At 43.8% G+C, this 23,679-nt stretch overlaps 1 protein-coding gene across 5 annotated transcripts in view; it reads right to left on the bottom strand.

Moving 5' to 3' along the window:
- Positions 1 to 23,679, bottom strand: part of PDZD2 (PDZ domain containing 2) — a 340,075-nt gene that overhangs the window by 208,371 nt on the left and 108,025 nt on the right. For all 5 annotated transcript variants that reach the window (XR_014146865.1, XM_081825945.1, XM_081825946.1 and 2 more), the window contains one exon: positions 9,036 to 9,876. Coding sequence is in view for 4 of the 5 variants with exons in the window: in XM_081825945.1 (XP_081682071.1) it covers positions 9,036 to 9,511 (476 nt within the window). In the remaining variant the exon portion in view is untranslated. Of the gene's footprint in view, positions 1 to 9,035; positions 9,877 to 23,679 lie in introns of those variants that run through there.

Raw genomic sequence — 23,679 nt, 5'->3', positions numbered from 1 at the left:
TTTTATTATAAATTGTACCAAAGAGAGAGCTATATATACTTGGGTCCTGAAAATATTCAGATTTTATTCCCTTCCAGGAGGAGGCAGCAACCCACAGGCGAACACCAAAAGACAGGAATTTCAAGCCTTTAACGCCTGTGCTTGGCAAACAGGTTGATTATGAACAGCTGAGCCAGGCCATGCATTACCTGCATCTGCATCACAAGAATGAGAGGGATCAGGGCCAAAACAGGTGCCAAAGCTTGGAATTCAATGACCTTTTGGAAAAGAAAGACTCAAGAGTCATTTAAGGGCATCTGGTGCTCAAAATGAGAGAACAAAAACGATTATTACTTATTTAATACCTGGACATAAAAAATGAGCAGAAGTCAAGAAATGGCTGAAAATGGCCCAGGAGTGCCCATGGGGAGGAGAAGGGCATGAAGTCAGGCCAGTAACACTGTAATCCCAACTAAGATGCTTTTGTCTTTTTTCTCTTTATGGTTTACAATTACAATTACAACAATTTCCAAAAGTAATGCTAGAAGTTTCAAAGCCAGTGTCTTAAGTGGGAGATTGGGGTTTTCCATCTCCCGTGGCTGAAGTCGGTCACCCCGTGGAGGCTCTGATGGGTACCAGAGGGAAGAGGACACTGGGATGAAATGAAAGAGCATCTCTGGATGGTGCTCTGGAACCTCGACCCCTTTTAAATCATGGGAAGTGCCTCCTTTAGTGTAATCTCTTCCCTCCTGAGGACAAGCAGACTGTGAAATGCTACTCTCTAAGTGGCTCTGGACATTACCTGTGGGCTGTGATTGAGGGTATGCCAAAGTTGTCAGTTTTCCCCAAAAATCCACCCCATTGGCCAGTGCAGTGTTTGACGTGGCCCTGCTATTCACTTTCCTTGAAGCTTTCTGATTTCAGGAGGATTGAGTCAGACTGGGGAAGGCCAACTTCCTCTACCGTCCATCACAAAGAGCCTAGCACAGTGGGTTAATCAGATCATGACTCACTGACTTGTGGGAGACCTGAGGGCCAGGGCTGGGAGTGTTAGGAGGGGACGCCACAGGGTGGGGGGTACAGCATGAGGACACCAGGCACTGAGTGGAGAGAGATGGCACCTGAGTCACTTGCTGCTCAGGGATGGCTTAGATGCTGCCATTCTAGAAAGAGCTCTGAAACCTGAAAACACCATCCTAACAGCACAGATGAGAAACCCACACATCCTAATGAATAATAAACTTGACTAAAATTCCCAGCACTGTGCTCAACTACAGCCACAAGATGGCAGGCAACAGTGGAAGATTCTCCACAGCCTTGCCCAGGAAGGGTTCTGCAGACCTGAGGGAAATCAAGCTCCCACTGTCCAGTCCAACGGCTGGCCATCAACGATACATTCATGAAGCTGCTATAAGTTAAACTCTTGTTGAGAGAAGGAAGGTTCTAGATGTAATTTTACCATCCATTTAGAGAATGGGGTAGAAAAATGTAGAAAAACTTGATTTCCTATTTGTTTTTACTGTCAACAGTGAACTGTAAAAAAAACAAATCTAATTTCATTGGTTACTGTTTGTAGTGTTGAAGAAAAAGTTCTAGAATTTGAGTCAGAGGGCCTGAATTCTAGTCCTTGCTCTTTTCTTAAGAAGGTCCTTGACTCCAGGAAGCCATGCCCTAGAGCCTCAGTTTCCTTCTTGGTTGGACTTGGATGAACTCTGGGATTCCTTCCAGAACCAGTCATGCAATGAAATAGCATGTGAGGAAAGCAGACTAAGAACGAAGCAGGCACAAACGTAAGGTCCTGCAATGCTTCATTTCCATGGCATCCTTGGGGAATGGGCTGTTCCACATGACGAGTTTTCCAGATAATTGAATTTTAAATGCTGAAACTTGTTTTCCTTTTAACCTTCTGTAACGGAAACCTTTCTAAAGTGTATTACACGCTTCTCAGGCTTCTTCAACAGCAAGCTGAATATAGTTTAACCTTGCCTGAACGTCTCTAGGTCCTGGTAATGCCACCGCTTACTATATATACAGTCCTGAATGGAGTACCAGTGCCTTTGGGCATATTCAGGTAGGCAGGACGCTCATGCTAAATGGCCCCAGAGACTGTATTATAAAGGTATAATTGGCAATTCTTCCTTTCTGTATCTCCTACATCACTACCTGCAGTCATTTCTCCAAGTTACACCTTCTAGCAGCATTTGACACTCTGTTTAAAATCTGCTATAACCTAGAGAGAACTCAAGGTTGCTATGGGTAACCAGAGTCTGAGCTTGTAACAACCCTAAATTTAATTTTACACACAATTTAAAGGCAACGGGTACTATGCTGAAGGTTACTCGTGGTCAGGGCTGAGATTCAGTAAGTCTACCCAGTCTGTAATGTAATGTTCCTGTGCTAGTTGGCCAAATGCCCAGAGCCCCTTGGGCCCTCCAGCCAGCTTAGCACCCTGACCTGTCTCCTAGGATCACACGCTTCCCACGTGCCAGTAACTCAAAGGTGCGCTCTGGCTCCCGAACCCTGTTCCTGCAGGGAACCAGCATCCTTTCCAATTGGCGGATACCCATGCCATCCCAGTTGCTCAGTACTTGACATCACCCTGGTTTCTGGGCTGCAGATTATTCTTTTTCCTGATGAGTGCATGGCTAAAGTTTGAGGCTCTCCTCTGTCCCTCCAACTCAAAGGCCTCTTCTCAGATGCATGCTGTGCTCTGGGTTCAGATGGCCTGAGGCTGACCAGGATGGGTGTTAAAAGTTAGCTTTGACTGAACAGCTACCATATGCCAGATGCCTCTTCAGTACATTAACTAAATCATCTTATCTAATCCACTAAATGACCCTATTGGTGAAATAGCATCAACCTCCTGTGGCTGAGGTAACTCGCCAAAGTCACACAGCCAACACACAGGCCTGGAAGCCAGTTCCATCTTTCCGAGTTCCATGTTCTTTGGACTATGCTCCTCTCCTGTTTATTAATATACAAAAAAAGTGTATATTAACGTGCAAAAAAGTCCAGTCATGGTCACATCCTGGAAAATAAATTTTAAGTGAAACATGGGCCCTTTTACTTTTCAGAAAAGGCTACTTGTTTTGTTGTGTGGGTTATGTTTTAATTAATTCCATATTTTGTTACCAATTTGGAACAATCTGTCCTCAGGGAACAGATCTGGTTTACTTATAGAAAGCTGGCTGAGGGAGGAAGGGACTGGGGTTACAAAGTATTCCTTGTAGGAAATCATCTAAAAAACCTTCTCGGTTCTCCCTCCACCAAACAACAGTAAATAGAACATTCCAGAAAATCCCATCTTCCCTAGAGTAGGTATGATTAGAGCTTGCAAATAAACACTTTCCTCTGTGTGTTACCAGCTGTGCCTGCAAGATGGGGCTGTTACCACTGAAAAGAATAAGAGGCTCCCAGAGCTTGCAGGGGCCGGCAGGGGGTGTGGGGGGCTAGCTAGAAGCAAACTGCAGACCTGAGGAGTACCACCCAGTGAAAAAGCAGAATTGGGTCTGTGATGTTGGGACCAGTCACAGCTTTTCTTTTGGAACTGGTTCTGGGGTGCAGAAGGATGTCAAACCCATAGCTCTGAATTCTCTTCTCTTTCCCCTGCGGATGAAGTTTACAGATTGACTCTAAGCTAATTTTTAAAATAAGCAAACCATGACCTCATCTTCCATGTTTTGCACCTGCTCCTCCCACACGTAACACACCCACAATTTTCAGATTGTCCTCTTCCAAAAACATCCACCACGCTCCCTAGTTCCCAGAGTAACTCTTGTCAGGGAGGAAATGGCCCAAGTAATTGACTAGCCATAGGTGACAGGGTCAAAATGCCAAATGTATTAGTTTGCGAGGGCTGCCATAATAAAGTACCATGAGCCAAATGGCTCAAGTGACAGAAATTTGTCTCACGGTTCTGGGGCCTAAAAATCTGAGATCAAGGTGTTGGCAGAGCTGTGTTCCCTCTGAGGTACCAAGGCGGGATCTCTTCCAGGCCTCTCTCCGAACTCCTGATCATTCCTTGGCTTGTGGCAACGTAACTACAATCTTCACTTGGTGCTCTCCATGTGTGCATGTCTGTGTCTAAATTTGCTGGAGGACACTAGTCCTATTGGATTAGGGGCCCACCCTACTCCAGGATGACCTCATCTTAACTAGTTACATCTGTAATCACACTATTTCCAAAGAAGGCCACATTCTGAGGTACTGGGGGGTTTAACACTTCAAAATATGAACTTGGTAATGGGGACTAGGTGGGTGGCTAGAAGACACAGTTCAAACCACAACATCAGCTAAGGTAGTTTTGAATTCAAAATCAAACTCAAGAGAAGGAGCAGAATGGATTGCCCAAAAGAGTGCCTCATATTATAATTCCAAGTGATGGCGTGGACAACTGATGTATCATATGGGTGGGGTGGGGTGGGGTGTGATGTTAGTACTCAGACACCTGAAATCTTATGCCTACAAGTAAGGGGGTACACATTAATTGAGGTTGCTATTTGCAGAGATGCACTGTGGTCTCTACAAAACCCTGATTTGTATTCACCAGTTTTTAGGACAAAACCTACATAGGTATGTGGAAAAATGTAGTGTTGAAGGAAACCGTTAGCCAGTTTCAGAGTGAAAAGGAGCATCTTGAGGACATTCAAAACACTTTAAATTCCCTGATACTTAATCTCAAAGTGCTTCTAGTCCTAAAGTTCTGCCTAGATATGTTTGCCAAGCAGATTCTATATTAAAACTGGGTTTCCTTTTACAAGATGGAGTGGGGGGCTTCTGTTTTCCTTGTCAGTTCGGGTAGGGGGAAGCCTTACAGTGTTCTGGTCATTTTCTTCGCTGGTGTCCACCATTAGACTGAGGAGGTATTTTGTGAAGCTGAAAACCATCCGTGAAATTAAGCACCAGACCACGTGGCAAGGACCAGTGTATAGATCTGGGGCTGAGCTGAAGTAGTATAGCACAGGGGGGAGGAGCACAGACTATGGTGGCAGATCTCTGGTTCTGCCATGTAACTTGGGCAAGTTACATGGCCTCTGTAGCCAAGGTTTCTCATCTAAAGCTGTCCTGAGTTGTGGTAGGTATAAAATGAGATAGTAGATGGCAGAATGTCCACTATGGTAGCAACTGCTCAGTCAATGGTACTTCTTACAAATTGCACCAGAGAACTAGGGAGGGAACCTTGGAAAATTGAGCTAGTCTCCTTTTGTCTTGTTAACTTCTTGGTTGTATGAGCACTGGGAGCCCAGGACTCTAGGAGTCCTTCCTCATTACTTGATTCACTTTCATACTTCTCTTGAAGACCAACCCGTGGGTCCTGGTCTTTTCCTTCTATCGCCCCTGCATCTCTGAGGCTTCTGGGGAGATGTCACCATCCAGCATATACACATGACTGTACCATCAGAGAAAGGAATTCCAGAGTCATGACTGTTCACTAGTGAAAAAGTTAGTTTGGGAGATTTACTTCCTCAGCTGTGGAAAATTTCCTTATTTTCTGTATTCTTGATGTTCTGGCATTTGGGGCCTTGATTCCAGAGAGACTGACCTTCCCAGGGTTTAGCCAATTCCTAGAAATAGCAAACAACTCCCCTGAAAGTGTGCCTTTGATATACAAATCTACCAATCCAGAGCCCACACCCCAACTCTCTCCTTTGTCAGACTCTCATACATCAAGACAATATTGCCCCTAAGTCATCCCAGGCCAAGTACTAGACAACCAGAGACCATCCTATAGCTCAGAGTCTGCTGAAATTATTCCAACTACCAAATCCTAAGATTGCTCAGAGTAGCTACCATGCTTCACCCAAACCTTCCCTTGAAAACCCCAATAAAGACTTTTTTGGGCCATGTTCTCCCTTCTTCTTCCCCTGCCTCCTGACTAACATTGCTGCTTCTCCATGAAGCCCTGAAGGGTGTGCTTTTCCTCCTGTTTCTAGGGATCTGTAAGTGTAAACTTCTTCCTTTATGACAGTCATTTTCCTGTCTGCATGTCTTATCATACTTGATTAAAACAAATCCCAGGTACATTTGAGAACACCCAGGCATAACAATTAGCAATCTCACAGACCTGTTTCCCGACCTTTTGTCCTATTTCCATTCTCCAAGCTCCTCGACTACAGCTGTTTCAGTCCAGATGCCCACTGACCACATCCATCCAAATATCTCTTCCTGACCACACAGAAATGGAATGGTGTGCTGGATCAGGTACCACCCCTAGCTGGGAGTCAGAAGAGAGAGACTGAGTCTCTCAGCTCTGCCAGTTATCACTGTGACATCACGGGAACACTGCTTCACCTCTGTGAGCTTCTAGAATGATAAAACCAGCTCAGGTGGGTCATATAAAATGTTTCAGAGATTCACTCCTAATACATTAGCATAGGCAGCTGCAGTTAACCTCCCTCCCACCCTCACTCCAACATCCCAACACACTTACTCAAAGTCTCAAAGCTAAAATTGCTAGAAGACCTATGGAGAGAACCCAGAATCCCAGACACAGTTTACTGCTTCCCCTATCGCACCATATTTGCCTCCTCCTTGGAGCCTCCATTAAGGAGCCTAACAGATATGAGAAAACTTATCCAGTATGGAAACACTCTTCCAAATCCTAAAGACTCTAGCAACCTCTTGGATAAGAAACTCCCAGTCTTTGCAAACACTCTCCATATAGAATAGTCATTGTGAGGCTAATATTTTATTGAACACTGTGTATTAAACATAGGGCTAAGCCCTTTATATGCATTATTGTATTGCGTTGGTTCAGTAGTGTTATTCCCATGTCACAAACAGGGAATCCAAGGCTAAGAGGGATGATTTTTCCAAGGTCAACCAGCTTGTAAGTGTGGGAGCCTGAGGAGGCAGAACTAGTTGTATGGTTCCAGAGCTGGAGCTCTTGACCATTATGCTCTCCTACTGGATGTCCCATCCCTGCTCTTCCTTCTGCCTCTGCATCCAAAGCAGCTCCCCTCAAAGCTGACAGCTGCAAATGGTGGGGGCTCTCAGCGGCAGCTCTGGGAGGGCTGCCTCAAGCTCCATGTTGATCCCTGCTTCTAACCCTGAGGACTCAGCCACCAGGGACTGGAGGTCACCTTCTCAACACCAACGAATACTACAGTGGCCAGTCCTGTTTCTTTTCTAAGAACAATTTCTAATTTTAAATAGAATAATTTCTCTTCAACACCCCTCCTTGAAAATGAAGCTTCTCCCGATAACTGCCAGTTCAGGACCCAGCCATGAGCCAAGAACATCTCTTCAGTCAGATAGGCAACCCAAAGATAATACTGGTGAGAGTCTACTGAGTAAGTACTCACACATGCCAGCCAGCCCTGTGCTATGACTATTCCATGCATTGGTTCATTTAAACTTAGACCACAGTATATGTGCCTGATGACTTCTTGTTGCCCCTCCGTGCCCACTCTCCCCCATTCTCTACCCTGCCCTCTGCCCCAGATTGACACATGTGGACAGTCTCCATGGGCTCCCTTGTCACTGGCTTCTGGCTGGTTTCTGCCAATGGAAAGCTCTGGTAGAAGACTGAAGGGAAGGAAAAGATTAAACTTAAGATACTTCTGCTCTGGCTTCTTCCCTTCAGGATCTCCTTGGGTTAGATGTCTTCCTCACTGAAAGGTCACCATGATTCTCAAGGTGACCCTCTCTCCATGATTCTCTTCTCTTGGGACAGAGAAGCCCTCCTCACAGGAGCCCCTGAAGGCTTGACAAAAGTTATGTGTCTCAGAGTATCTTCAAACTTCTCTTTTCTTGTCTCTTCCACATATAACCATTACAAAAACCCTGGTGTGTAAAGGGTTAACACAGCAAATTGGGGTATTCAACCCATGTCCATTCTAAAGAAAGAACTGGTTCTTGACTAACTCCTGGGAGGTAACCTCTATGCCCTTGGGATAGTCTGCCTGATACCAGATAGTTTATGCTAATAATGTGATTTATGGCAGAGGCATTGGGCCATGTGGCATTAGTTTGAACTCTGGAAGGACTGGACACTGAGTAACTAAGGTCAGCTACACAGGCACTCCATGTCTGGGTAACTGACCCCCAAGAAAAACCCTGGTGCCAAGCCTCATGAGCTCTACTGGTTGACAATACTCCACAGATGTTGTCACATGTCACTGCTGGGAGAATTGAGCCCTTCCCAGTACAACTCTACTGGGAGGGACAACTGGGAGCTCGCACCTATTCTTTCTCCTGGACCCCACGCTGTGTACCTTTTACCTTTGCTGATTTTAATCTGTATCTTTTCACTGTAATAAACTGTAACCCTGAGTTTTTCTGAGTCCTTTGAATCCTTTTAGTAAATCACTGAGGCTGAGGGTGGTCTTGGGGACTCTGATTCACCTGGGAAACTACAGTCCAATCATAACTTACTGCCATGATGGGTGGCCACACAGATGAAAAACAGAAATATGCTCATCATAAAGTGGATTTTCCAGGATGGGAAAACTGGGGCCAAAGGCATGGGTGGCTGGTGGTCTAAAGATAGTTCTAAGTATCTCAAAGGGCTTCTGGACTATGAGTCTGTGAGTAAGGTGACATGGGACAGGAAGATAGAAATACATCCAGGACCAAACCTTTGGTGCTCCAACTAGAGGGGAGATGCTGGGTTGAGAGGAAGGAAATCTAACTCAATGTGACATTTCTTTTTTTTTACCATTATATTTCCAAATATTTACTTTTTAAATTAAAAAAAAATTATTTTAATTCAATCAATTAACATATAATGTATTATTGTTTTCAGAGGTACAGGTTCAATATGACATTTCTCATACTCTTATGTCATGTACCACTTCTTTTATTTCTGACCCAAATGTCCGGAAAAAAGAAAATACTCTGAGTCTGAGTCCTCTAAGAGAGAATGAAACAAAAAAAGAAAAATACAAATACCACAATCCTTGAACTTAGTGTATTTTCCCTTTATAGGATAAATTGTCACTGGCTTCTTACCAGAGTAGGTCTCATAACCCTCTGTAGCTACAGATTGGAGCAGCAGACATTAAGTGAGCCACAGGGGTCCCCCATCCAGCCCCTGTGCCAACTGCCCCACTCACCTGGCCCCACTGACATCAACTCCGACCATCAGCTGCCCGTTCAGTGAGAGGATCTCATCTCGCAGTCGGACCTTCCCACTCTTCCCTGCCGGGCTGTTCTTCCTCAGCTCTGTCACCCAGATGCAGCCAACGTCCAGTACAGGGCCCTGGTGGGTCTTCCTCTTTTTGCCCCCTCTGCGCTTTTCTCCATAGTCCCCGAAAACAGGGATGTTCCCAAAACTGAGGCCCACAGTCTCTGCGTCCCCCAGCTCCTTGGTGAGGTACACAGTGCAGATTTCCATGCCTGGGGGGCTGTGGTCAGGTGGGACCGCACTCTCATCCACAGCAAAGTTCAGCTGGATGTATTCCTGCAGCTTCTGGATGGCCGCCTGGCAGAGCCGCTGCTCTGGGCCATCCCCACCCTCCCGCAGGCTGTTCTGCAGCCACTGGTAGAGGAGGGGCAGGTGTAACATGGCATTGTCCTGGGTGATGGGCATGGTGCTCACTCCCAGACACCAACATCATGAGAGGACCTGCTTCTGGGGGCTGGACCCTGGAAGGCCCCATGTCCCTTGGGAACCCTGGCTATCATCAGCTTTGCCTGTGTTCATGTTCAGGCTGGCAGATGAGCCTAAAGGATGCCTACTTGAGACTGGGCTGTTTGCTTTGGCAAGAGGAGGACAGGACACAATTAGAACCACAGTGGGATAATTGCTGTGCCTGGAGTGCTCACCAAGAGAAGGACGGAAGTGTCTGACAAGTTCTTGCTTGGTTCCTTTCACAGCGGGGCCCATGCAAATGACCCAGAAATGGGGTATGCCTCCAGCAGCCAAAGCATGACCTCACCTGGTCCCATTTATGCCTGGAAGAGGAAAAAAACAAAAAATTTGGGTCACAACTGTGAGCCCTCTGATACAGAACACATGGCCTCCTGTAATACAGAAGGACTATGTTTGCTTTTTCGAGCCAGGAAACTCATGCCTCTCCTCATTCCCCAGCTAAGATTCCTCCACCCTGTATACACAGACATACTGACAGACACAGACACACAGATATACAGATGCACACATACATACACACTCTTCCCCCAGACAGAAACCTCTGGAACAATGACTTTCCCCAGTAAGTTTTCCTGATCATCAGGGAAATAAGAGGACTTTTTTCTAAAACACCTCCCATCAAACTCATATCCAACCAGGAGGCTATGTGAAAGACTCCTTAGAAGACTGTTAGAGCGGTTCCAGACGTATGTAAGAGCTTACATTCTTAGGGAGTTAAAATCTATCTCCATTTGTCTTGATCAGCTCAACTGCATACACAGGAAGGCTCTCCATTCCAGGACTGACAATGATGTCAAAAAGAGGAAGAGCCAATCAACAGCACGGAGAGATTTGGGCTCTGGCTTAGGACAATACCCATCCTAAGCTCAGCCATCATTCCATCTTCATCGCATAGCCTCAGAGGGGATCATGTCCCTATGCACCCTGTAGCTATTAGTCATTTCTCCTCTTTTCTTTTGGTAAACTGTTGCAACTGATCTACTCTTAGTCCAACCCCAAAGCTATCTCCTCCAGAGAAATGTTTCTCCATGCTTCTGGGTGCGGAGACTTGGCCTCTCCTTGGTTTGCCCTTGACCACACTGCTTAGAGCAGTGATGCATCCCCTCTGCATTGCCAGCTGCAGCAGGCGGGTCTCCCCCATGAGAGCTGGCAGCAATCTGGCCCCCCCTGAATCTTGCACAGTGCCTGGCACACAATACGTCCCCACAATGAAAGGCTGATTGAATTCCATTGCCAATCCACCAAAGAAAACGTTTACCTCCATCCTTCGTAAACACAGAAAAATGACTCTTTTCATTCTCTTCTCTGAATTTCACTTTCGCCCAGAGAAAGGCAACATAAACTATGCCATCTAAGATGGAAAACATTCTCCAGCTTTCTCAGGAAGTAGATTTAACAAGGAATAATAATAAATGGGAGAGGCGTCAGAAGCCATGTCAGTAATACACGGACTTATTACTCAGTAACCATAAAGAAATTTCCAACATAGCAAGTTTTGAGCTTCCAAAGAACTTGAGTACCAGCTATTAATTGGTTCCAAATAAATCAAAAGCTTAGCAAATATCATCTACATAATCACATGCCTATTAAAAAAGAAACGCAAGATCAAAGAAAAGATAATCCATAAATGTACAAAAACTGAATGTTCCCTTTGGCCAAAACAAGTAACACCTCTCACTGCAAAGTGACTCCACATGGACATATTAAAATCTTATGAATAAATCAAAACATTTTCCATCAGGCCTAGCAATCTTTATGAGTCTCCATTTTCTCATCTGTAAAATGAGAAAGTTAAGCTAAGTGATCTCCAAGGTCTGGAGAGGTCCTCAAATACAGTGACAGTGTCTCATTCACTGGTGTACTCCCTATCCCAGCACAGTGCCATCAACTTGTAGACTCTCAATCATTTAAAACAATTTTTTAAATACCCTGGAAATTATAATTTTAATGGTCAATGATTCAGGATATTAGTCATAGTTCAGATGGTCACATACATATGAAAACAGGGTAAATATCTTGGGCAAGTTGCTCTTTAAATAAATCTGATCGAAGAAAACCCTAGAGAATTTTTCTTCTTGCTGTCAACTTGTATTCATTCAATACATATTTCCTGAACATCAATTAAGAACCAGGCTTTGAACTTGGCACTGAAAATATACCATCAATAAGGCAAATTCCTCGCCCTAAAGGATTTCATAGTCTGGTGGGGAGATGCCTAAATGAGGGGAAACCAGTGTGTAATAAGTCTATGACAACTCTCTTAACAGAATTGACAAAGGTACATTCCTGGAAGCCATGGTTGTATAATATAAGCCCCCCAGCCCCTGGTGATGGGTCCAGAGCTGGGATCTCATACAAGCTGGAACACAGTTCTTCCCTGAGAACTAAGCACTAGGACTGAGAGAGAGGGAGGGTCTCGTCTTGAAGAGAACTATAACTTTTGAACTAGGGGCTCTAGATGGCAATGTTCTACCTGCTGTAAACTGAGTAGCAAAGTAGCAAGGAAAGCCATCCTGCCAAGAAATAAAATAAAATTAATTAGGAGAAGGCAGAGGTGCAAGACTGGGGAGAGAACACTCTGGTTTCCCCACAGTATTCCTGGAAGAGGAAAAAACAAAAAATTTGTCTTAGTTTCAGACACCCTAGATAGGGCTGCATTGTTACCCTCCTCTTCAACCTGAATGACTGTATCAATCCTTACATTAAATCACATTTAAAAAATGTAACTACTTAGGAAAAAAGAAGAAAGGTAAAGCAAAACTAAGATAAGAAAACCCTTTAAATGAAAATAAACTTTACCTTGAGTTGTTTCCTGCACTTTGCAACTCAAAAGTTGTTAATACGCTAGAGGTGAGCAAAGCTGGTTGGCTCAACATGGAGCAGGGCCAAGAGATATCATCCTGGGGGCCCACCCTCTGACTGTGAATGCTGTGGGGGCACGGAAGGAGTTTTCAGAAAAGGAAAAATTATTTCAAGATATTTAGTCTTATTTTGGTGTTCATGGACTATATAACTTTTTGAACTCCATGCCTATCATTGGGAATTTTCCAGTAATCCTTCCAGCCCCCTGTTCTATCAAGTCTTTTTCCTGTTTCTATAAACAAGGGGAGTAGAAGCATTCCAATCTACTACAATGATTTGAAATGACTCAGGGCATTAGAAAAGATACACAATTTTGCAATACTATGAGTGGTTCTTTCACAACATCCAATGAAACATTCCAGTATACAGAACATTGACCCAAAGAAGTTTCAGAAGAACAGAAACCTGCAACTAATTACAAATACAACGTCCCTCAGTGGCTGACCTGTGCAGAGGTCTAAATGCTTCTCATCTTGAAGATCAATTTCAACAGGGAGCAGAATTTGTAGACATGAAGGTCCACTGAATGTTCCAGTTCACTTTTGTCTATCATACATAATTCTCCAATTAGAGTCCCATCTCAAAGCAAACAGCCATGATAATTTAAATTAATTTTGACTTGCCTGAAGCTGACAGCCTTAGCCATTCAAAATTTAAAATGAATCCTTCTTAAAAGATTTTGATACTGTGTTTAGAATCTACCAACTTTCTCAGATCCTCTTTCAGCTACACTACACATTGGCAGCAGGGCAGTATCACCCAAAAGGGGGTGAAAAGTAGTTCTGGATTGAGGAGGCCAACAAATCTTAGATATTGTAATGGCTAATGCCTGCCTGCAAAGTTCAATCCTATATGACAGAATCTTACCCCTTAATATCTAATATTTTATGTTAGAATTTAAATTAAGTTTTTTCTCCAGGGTGAGGAGAGCAGGACATGAATGCAAAAGATGGAGAAACACTGAATGAAGTGAAACCAATCATCTGGCCGAAGTCACAGCCCCAGAGCCACCTGAAGTCCATGGGCTAACTCCTGAAACTGGCAGGGGGGTGCACAAAAAGGTCCTTGGGTTTATCCAGACCTTATTCAAAGACAGATTCGCACTGGGCTGTCTTGTACTAACTCCTCGCGATTGTCCTGAATTCTTGATGTCCTCCTATTCTGTACTCTGCTAAGTTCCAAGTTCCTTAGTCTTCTTTTCTGCTGGACTGGATTCCTATTTTGACTTTTAGAAAATCTCACATTTTAAAAATAAACTAATGTTGATTAAATATTTACTATTCATTCAACAGATGTTCAATTGAGTGCCTGTCACATGCAGGGTCCTAAACAAAACAGACAATGTTCCTACAAAGCCTCATGAAGCCTGTATTGTGATGGTGGCAAATTAGTAAACACAAAATACTATAATGTCAGATGGGGATTGATAGTATGAAGAGAATTATGGTAGTGTCAATGCTTAGTGAATGACGGAAATATGAGGGGATTAAGAAAGGCCGTCTGAGAAGAGACCTAAATAAAGTGAGGGGCTGAGGTGAGAGAATCTCTGTAGGTGGGCTGTTGCCTGCTGAGGAGACAGCACATGCAAAGACCCTGAGATGAGAGCCTGCTTGGCTGCCTAGGGATAGGTGTGGGGAATAGGTGTGGCGACAAAAGAGCGAGGGAGGGGGAAATGCCCCCACTGAGCTAGATGCTTCCCCACTGTGTCATTCTCTATAAAACAAGGGCATCTGACCCTATTTTTACCAACACTGGCTAATGGCTAATGTTTTCTGAGCATAACCACACTCAGACACTGTTCTAAATGAGCACTTTCCAAGGACTGATTACCTTATTTAATTGCCACAACAATACTCTAGGGAGATATTATTAGTATCTCCTTTTTAGAAACTCCGATAAATGACAAAATCAGAGAGGCTAAATAAGGACTAGAGAGGCTAATTTTAAGTCTAATCAGGACTAGAACCCAGATCCACTGGATTTGGCCATGTAGGCTAGCACTCTGCCCTGTAATGGCTTCCACGGCCACCAATGGACATCACGTAATAAATAGGTGCCTTGTGTCAGAAGCCAGTGCCTTTCTACCTAATACCCATTCTCTCTTTCTTCCTTTATTTTGTTGGGTGTGATATAGTCAACGAAAACTCAGCCTTTCTTGGAGGTATGGATAGTATACACCATAGTTTTGGCCAATGAGATGAAAGTAGAAATTGTTGCATGGGGCTTACACCAGCATTACTTAGGAGAAGAACAGAAAAGAAAAGAAAAAACAAATCCCCATATTGTTTAATCATTGTTATTCTGGATTTTTCCAAATCCAACTAACTAGCTGAATTAACCCCCAAACAAATAACACAATGTGATACCCAGAAGTCAGGGAACTAAAAGTAATAGAATCTAAAACATGGAATTGGGTGAGAAAAGAAGGGAGGGAAGCAAATGCCAAGAACTTGGATATTTGCAGACTGGAAAGGTGACCCTAGCTATTTCATGTAAAATATTTGGTGAAAGTGCCACCTGCTATACCTTGGAAAGTCACTGATGTGCTGATTGAGGCTGCGGTATTAGAGAAGATGGTAGGAAACTTTTAGAATAGATGATTTGGGGAGGATGGGTTAGCCTGGTGGTGGGTATTGAGGAGGGCACATTCTGCATGGAGCACTGGGTGTTATGCACAAACAATGAATCATGGAACACTTCATCTAAAACTAATGATGTAATGTATGGGGATTAACATAAGAATAAAAAAAAAAAGAAAATTAGAATAGATGATTTGTCATTCTCAGTAAAGTCTAGAGCTCCTCAACTCAGCCAGCAAGTGAGATGGGAAGAAATATCACTTTGCTAAAGAAGGTACTCCATTTATTTATTTATTTATTTAGGCACAGAGAGAGAGAGAGAAAGAGAGAGAGAGAGAAAGAGAGAGAGTGGGGGAGGGGTAGAAGCAGACTCCTCACTGAGCATGGAGCCTGATGCAGGGCTCTATCTCATGACCTTGAGATCATGACCTAAGCCAAAATCAAGAGTTGGATGCTTAACTGACTGAGCCACCCAGGTGCCCCTAAGGAAGGTACTTTGGACATTCAGCCTACAATCTAAATTGCCAGAGAGGCCCATATTCTGGATCCTGCAAGACTGAGAAACCTATTTTATCAGAAGGGGGTGGATGGTATCCTACCTGGACCGAGGTTGTGTACGCCCATTGCCAAAGGTGGGATTACCCACTGGAAGCCATTGTTTCAACTGTTCCTGCAGCACACATTAAGCAGTACATGTTAAGTTAACATTTAGGGATATGGACAGAACTCACAAGCTAGAAATAAAGAAAACAAATCATTAGGAATTGACCAGGAGCCTACAAAGTTGTTGGGGAATTGTATTGCCAAAACCCAAACCTGGTTTGTAACAGCCTGGGATGGTTCAATCCCCACAGCAATCTCTTAACTCTTGCTCTCCCTCCCTCCCCTGGGCAATTGACATCTATAAGAAACAGGCAATGTGTAGAGCACCCAGAAAGGGTGTCTCTCCAAAGCTACCACAGATGTGGCCATGGAAGACAATGAATGAGGAATAACCTCCCAGAGAGAGGCGAGGGCCTTGGAGGGCAATGAACAGGAGTTCTTGCCACAAGAGGGAGGGGTTGAACTCTTGCTATTCTTGCTCACGAGGATTTGGTCATTGCTATGGAGAGTGACTGCTGTGTTTTCCATCCCTCCTTTTATAAGTGGAAGTGTTTTTGTTTTGTTTTTTTTAAAGATTTTATTTATTTGACAGAGAGAGACACAGCAAGAGAGGGAACGCAAACAGAGGGAGTGGGAGAGGGAGAAGCGGGCTTCCTGCTGATGTGGGGCTCAAACCCAGGGATCATGACCTGAGCCAAAGGCAGACGCTTAACCGCCTGAGCCACCCAGGCGCCCCCTAAATGAAGGTTTTTATTATAGTTATTCTATATCTTTTCTAGTATTGCACATTAGATGTATCAGGGCTTGGTCACAAGGAGTTATATCCAGAACTGATGGAAGGGACCACACATCACCCAGAGATCCAGGGCTCTAATCTTGATAGATTAACTGGATGAGGTTTGGGTGCCACCTCCCTTGGGAATGGGGAATCTACCCCACACATGGAAAGAAGGGTATGTCTGAGTAATCAAAAGAGGGAACTGTGGCTAGCTGCCTACATAATATTTCTTCTCTCCTTTTCCTAACAAAAGTCCATCTGTATTTAAGGAGAAAATACCCAGTCAAAAACTGTGTTTCTTAGTGCCCCTTCAGAGAGGGGTGGCCATAACATACAGTCTTGGCCTATGAAGTTGTTTGGTAGGGTTACCAGAAAGTTCTTTTTTTATGGGCACTCTTTTTCTTTTTTCTTGCTTAAAATGCATATGTGATGGCTGGAGCTTTGGCAGCCATCTTGTGACCAACCATAAAGCAAAGGTCTGACATCCTTGAGAATCTGTACCAACCCTAGACATTCTCCCTCCAGACTTATTAAATGAGAGAAAAACAGGCCCCTACCTTGTTTAGCCTTGTTAATTAGACATTCTGTTATAGGTGAACAAAATCCCTAATGAATACATTGCTTTGATTTACTCTTTACCCTCACATTCACGATCCAGAATATAACCCTGAGTGTTTCAACTTAAGCCCTACTACTTTGTCAACTAGCAGCTATTGATTTGGGTCACCAAAACAACAACAACAACAGCAACAACAGTGCACGGTTTTGCCCCTGAAAGAGCTAAAAGCACACACGAATTCATCCAATGATTTACTAGCACCATTGTGCAGCCCCAGGTGTTGTAGACAAACCCACAACTGATTGAGAAACACTGCAAATACAAATGATTGTGATTCCTTTAGGTTGGCTTATGTTTTCTAAGAGCAAGTTACTGGTTAATTTTTAACTATCTACATGGCTGACTCTAAACTAGTGGCTGTGCATGTGAGACAGAAGTTGATCTAACGTTTATTTCATGCAACAAGAGTTAATTGTACCAGGCATTATGCTAGGCTAGGGAAGAAATGATGAAGAGCCCTGTGGAGGCTGTGGTCCACTGGACAAAGAGATCGTTAAATAAAGTGTGTGAAGGGCCATGAAATAGTACATTTGTGGGCATATGATGGATTCTGGAAAGTGAGGCTTTACAAGGTCTATGCTGGGGTTTTAGGGGATGAAAGAGGTGTTCCCATATAAATTACAGAAGATGAGGACCTAGAGGGGACCTCAGGGATTACCACATCCAGTCTTCAATTTTAAAGAGGAGAGAAATATACACCAAGACAAGACAAAGATCCTTTGGTTTCTGGGTCTGATAACCCTTGAAAAGTAGGAAGAAAGGCAAAATAAATGAAAGGAAAAAGAATGACCTGGCAGCTATTTTGAGAAGCTAATACTTGAAGATATTGCATGTCCTCAAACATGGACTATTTGTCCAAATAACAAAAAAATAGGAATGAATAGAGATTACAGAAATTCATGAAACATCATGCATGTTTTCTATCATGATGAGTGCAAGAAAACATCTGGGGACCAGAAAACCAAAATGAATATTGTAAATTATTTCTGTTACTTCTAAAATATATTTGCCATGGCTTCAAATACTGAAACAAGTTTGTACATCTGAAGTTCAGGACTCTTTACTCAGAATGTCAAAATGTGGCCAGTTCTGGATTAACAATATTTCTGGAGTTTAGGTATCTCAATTCTTTTTTTTTTTTTTTAAGATTTTATTTATTTATTTGAGAGAGAGAGCATGAATGGGAGAGACAGAGGGAGAGGGAGAAAGAGTCTCAAGTAGACTCTGCACAGAGCAATGGAGCCTGATGCAGGGCTTGATCTTACGACCCTGAGATCAGGACCTGAGCCAAAACAAAGAGTCAGACATTTAACCAACCCAAGTGCCCTGGTATCTCAATTCTAAAATAACATGATGGTTGGGGGAAAGAGGGCATTTATGGAGTCACATATTTGTGAAATGGCAATCCAATATTTTGAAACAGTTGCTATCTAACATGGATAATTGAGAAAGTCACAACTTTTGTGTTAGCAGCACCATAATCATGAGTCACTGTGCTTGCCCATTTTAATGTGACCATCTTAATGTGACAATCGTGTCCACTTTGTATGGACTGGGCAGCCATGATGCCACCAATCTGTCATCCACAACCCTACTGACCACACCATCAATATACAGCATGTATCAGAAGTTCTTTTTCAATTATACTTGAGGTTTTAAAGAATTTTTTTGAGTATAGTTGACACACAATGTTACATACATTTCATTGTACATAGAATGTAGTGATTCAACTTCTCTATACCTTATACTATGCTCATCACAAGTGTAGCTACCATCTGTCACCACAAACCCTATTACAATATCATTGTCTAGATTCCCTATGTTATACCTTTTATCCCCTTGACTTATTCATTCCAAACTGGAAGCCTGTATCTCCCACTCCCATTTTGCCCCACTTGAGTTATTTTTTAAAAATGCAGACTTATTTTCCAGTATTTTAGTCATTTCTTTCAGAACAATTGTACTGTTTAGCTGCTTCTGGTGTTTAGACTTCCACTATATTTAAATTCTTAGCATGTAAGTGCACAGGATCTGACTTCATCATTAATTAGCAATGACTCAAATATTTATAATAGCCAGTAATATACTTGCCATTAGCTAGCTGTAGGTCCCCAGGCAGGTCAAGTAGCATCTTTGAGCCTCAGTTTCTTTATCTGCCAAATGAAGTGGTTCTATTAAGTTTCTTTCCGGTTCTAGCATTTTCCTGGACTTTGGAGCTGAGTTAGCAAGACAAAGAGGGAGTCGCTAGCCTCATTCAGATGCATATACACAACACATGGAAGTTTTTTTTTTTTTTATGTTATGTTAATCACCATACATTACATCATTAGTTTTTGATGTAGTGTTCCATGATTTATTGTTTGCCTATAACACCCAGTGCTCCATCCAATACCTGCCCTCTTTAATACCCATCACCAGGCTAACCCATCCTCCCAGCCCCCTCCCCTCTAGAACCCTCAGTTTGTTTTTCAGAGTCCATAGTCTCTCATGGTTCATCTCCCCTTCCGATTCCCCCCCCCCGCCATTCTTCCCCTCCTGCTATCTTCTTCTTCTTCTTTGTGCAAGACTGTTGAATCACAGATCTGTACCTCTGAAACACATGGAAGTTTTAAACTGCAGAAGAGATGGGCCAAATTGCTTTATCAGATTTTGAATATCTGCCAAGACAAAGGGAGGAAGGGGGGCCCTGGGGTGGTTTTAGGTTCATGTGCTTATAACCACAGTTCAGCTCTTCCAGAAGACAAGAAGAAATATATCCTACTGAATAAAAGCTCTTTGGAATGGCAGAAAAAAACACAAGGTTTCAAGAAGGGGGAAGCAACTCGCTTGGGTGGGGGGGTTACAATAGGAAATCCGGTGTTTCCTTTGAGGACCCACAGACTCTCCAGTTTGGCAAGGGCCTAAACTGTGTAGAGACCAGCCTCCACTCCCTCCCTTCCAGCCTGCTTCCAGGAGTCAGGGCTGAAACGCCTGGTGCAGAGACCGTATCCTCAGAGGAAACCAAAAGATCACAGAGCACAGCCCGTGTGCCTCTCTGAGCATCCCCTTTTCCCAGGCCTCGCTGTGGGAAAGGACTCAGATGATGGTCATGAGAAGCAAGTCAAAGTCATGGGAGTGAGAGACAAGATAATCCTCACTTGTCCTCTTCCAGGCAGGAGATGAGAATTAAGGAGAAGGAAAGATCAAAGGAGTGTGATAGACCCAGTGCACACTCGATGGACCCCACATGTGCCATCTTGGCTGCTAAAAGGGGTGGGAGAGAAATGAAGTAGAAAGAAAAGAAGACAAGAGGTGGCTGAAATTTAAAGGAACTAGCCTGGAAATGATCAGATGGAGGTTCTACTTGGGCACTGCTGTGATGACCTTGAGAGATGAGGAGAAAGGAGGATGGACGCACGGTCTCCTAAGATCATGCTGTTTTGCTTGTCAGTGTCACTGTGTGGGAGCATGTGCAAAGGTAAAAGATGTGGCTGGGGAAGGCTACTGGTAGACCAGGGAGGTGCCACAAGGTCACCCTGATCTTGGTCAACTTCCCTCATTCATGTCTTCCGGCTCCCAGGCTCAGAAACATGAGTTCTGTCTGCACGTTGAAAGAGTATCTGCCTCTTGAGTGTAAATAGATGGCTACCAGCAAGAAAGCTCATTCATTAATTTTCAGTTGGAAATACAATTATGAAGTGGGCAGGATGCTGGTGTCGACCTGCTCAATGCCCACTTTCCCTGCAGACAGGATGCAGTGGAAGGCAAGCTTCAGAACAAGGAGAACCAGGTGAGCACAGGAGGGTCTCCCAGCTGAGGTACTCTCTATTTGCTCTCCCACTCCAACCTGGGCTTTGCAAAGGAAAACTGTTCACTTAGCTATTAGGACTCTCCTATACTAGACAACACTCATAAAGGTATCCCTAGTTTCTAGCTCCTGGAGGTTTTCTTTTCTGTTCTCTGCATTAACTACCCCCTTCTATTCATACCCCTTTCTCCAAACCGCATACCCCAACATCAGTTAAGTGTTGGTTTTTATTCTCTGAATTATGGGCATAATCACATTTTGGTCCATTCTCTCCAAGATTACTAAGATTCAAGTTTTGGATTCTGTTTTTGCAGAAAATTTTTTAATTTGGGTATTCCCGAGGCTGGGTATTCGACCGTGTATGATCTATGTACTAGTTTCATTCTCCACATATAAACTTGTCTTCTTTGTTTCTAAGTTCAGGGTTGTGGGGATGGTCTCACTATTGCCCCGGAGTACCAATGACACCTTCCAGATTTAACAAAACCACAGGAGACCAAAGAGTGGTCACGAAGCAGGCACTCTGTGGCATGGCTTTGATGCGGGCTCTGCAGCATGCTCAGAATGGTGTGTGTGAGCTTGTGGGAGGTGAGGACAGGAGGGACAGAACTAAAGTCACAAAGGAAAAGCCAGGGGAGTTGATGTTCTCCTCACCGCTCTTGACCTGGAGCCCTGCTGAGGAGCCTTATGCTGCTGGAATTCCAGAGAGCTCTAGCATTTCCCAGAGCCCTGCGGCCCTGTGGCAGCATCCCTGCTACACAGATGGGGGAACAGATTGAGAGGGGACCTGCGATTCAGTTGAGAGTCAGAGCACGAGGCGTCCATGACGTCACTCGGCAAAAACTCACTTCGGCTTGGAAGCAGGTTCTCGTCCATTAAGTCAAAGCCTCTTGCCAGGAAAATAAGAAATTGGAATTTTTAAAAAAAGACCCTTTATAGTTCTCTGTATTGGAGAAAATGTAGGCACTGGGGCATGTCTAAACGGGGGAAAATTAGACAGTTGGATTCATTATGGGTTTACAGCTTGAGGACAGAAATCTAGTCTTTACACAGCTAGGCCTGCAGAGTAGATGATGTGGGCAATAGATGCTCCCAGGCATCCTGTTGATCTGGGAAATTACCAAGATTAGCAAAATGGCCATTACCTGCCACCCACCAAGTTCCGTTGAAGCATTTCCAACAGGCTTTAAGCACCCTGGTCAGATGACTCCAGGTTTGGGATCATTCCCCTGTGAAGGATTATGTGCCAAGTTGGACTCTAAAGGAATCCTGTGAAAATAACTAAAGACCTGTTCTCAACTTGAGATCGCAAGTCTCTTTGCCCGAGGAGGTGATTAAAAACTTGGCCTACTTCCCTAGGCAGATGCTCTTGCCCCCTGTCTGGTGGGTCCCAGTCGTAGCTCTACTCTCTCCTGCCCTGTCTTGTCATTAGCCTCCCTTCCCACTGTTCTCCAAGACTTGCCATTACGCCTTCCACCCAAGTCTTTCCCACGGGTCTCATGACCAGAAGAGAAACAGAAAGAAAGACGCCTATGTTTCTGGGGTTCCTGGGTTGCGCTAGATAAACACTGGATTCCTCAGGGAGGAGTCATTCATTCATTCACTCCTTCATTCAACAAATATTTATTGAATGCAATAAATAAAGTGACATCCTCACCCTCAGGAACTTAAAAGCTGAAGCAGTCTTCCCAAGCTGGGCTGAGCCTCAGGATCCCTGGAGGCCATGGGGGCATTCAGATATTTGCATTTATAACAAGTGTTTCAGGTACCTCTGCTGTAACAGAGCTTTTCTGATGAAACTACTGGTTGGGTAGAACGAGAGGTGTTGGCTACTCCGTGACTCAGAATGAAGACCACGGGAACAAAATCAGCTCTAACCTCCTCCTAATGTTTTAGGAGGAAATGTCCCTCATTTCCCAGCCATGTAGGGGTGTTTGATTTAGCAAGTAAGAATATATAGTGCCCAGTTAAATATGCGTTTCAGACAAACAATGAGTAATGTTTTAGTATATCTTGGATTTTGTAGGATGTTTTAGTATATGTATGTCCCATGTAATATTTGGGACTATTATGTTGAAATTGTATTCATTGTTTATCTGATATTCAAATTTAACTAGGTGTCATGTATTTTATGTGGTAACCTTACATCTCCCCCATCCCAAAATGAAGCTCTTAGAACCTTTTACCTTCATGCCTTGTCTGCCATTTGTGAAGTAATCCTACCCAGCACCTGTGTTCCTGCCTCAACAAGCCTCTCACTTCCTCCTGGATGCAAATATCACCCATGGGTCACGGCCACCCACACCATGCAGGCAGACAGTGAATGAGTCAGCCTTGGGATCATAGCTCACCACCCCACTCAGAGGAGCTTCTCTTCCTGGCTCCCTGTCATCTCAGCCTCTGGTCTCATGTGCCCAAATCGGCTACTCCCAGGCCAGTTCCCTTCCTTGAATGTCCCTGCTTGCCCAGACTCTGTGAATACTGGTCCTCTCTCGCCAGCTGACCTCTTGTCCCACACAATACAACTAAGGATGTCATAAGGATGTCATAAGGATGAAAGGAGACAAGAAATAGAAAACTGTTTGATGTAAACACCAGGAGTACTCTACCAGTGACTGTCAAAGTATGATCCTAGAACCATAACCTCCTGGGGTTTACAATCACAGCTGCTCTGATTTTATCAGTTGTATTTGCTTATTTTTCTGGGTAAAATTTTATTTGAACAGCATAGCTCAAAACTGTTTGAAAATCACTGGAATATATATATATATACACACATATATGTAACCAATTCTATGGCTTATTTTGAGTTGTAGAGGAAACTGTTGACTGTCTGCCTAGCATCTATTCCCTCTTTTTTACCCCCTAGCAGAATAC

Source organism: Leptonychotes weddellii, chromosome 7, assembly GCF_054177405.1.
Source record: "Leptonychotes weddellii isolate Sample4059 chromosome 7, ASM5417740v2, whole genome shotgun sequence".
Taxonomy (NCBI): domain Eukaryota; kingdom Metazoa; phylum Chordata; class Mammalia; order Carnivora; family Phocidae; genus Leptonychotes; species Leptonychotes weddellii.
The sequence above is the reverse complement of the archived record's forward strand: the minus strand, read 5'-3'. Positions and strand labels throughout refer to the sequence as shown.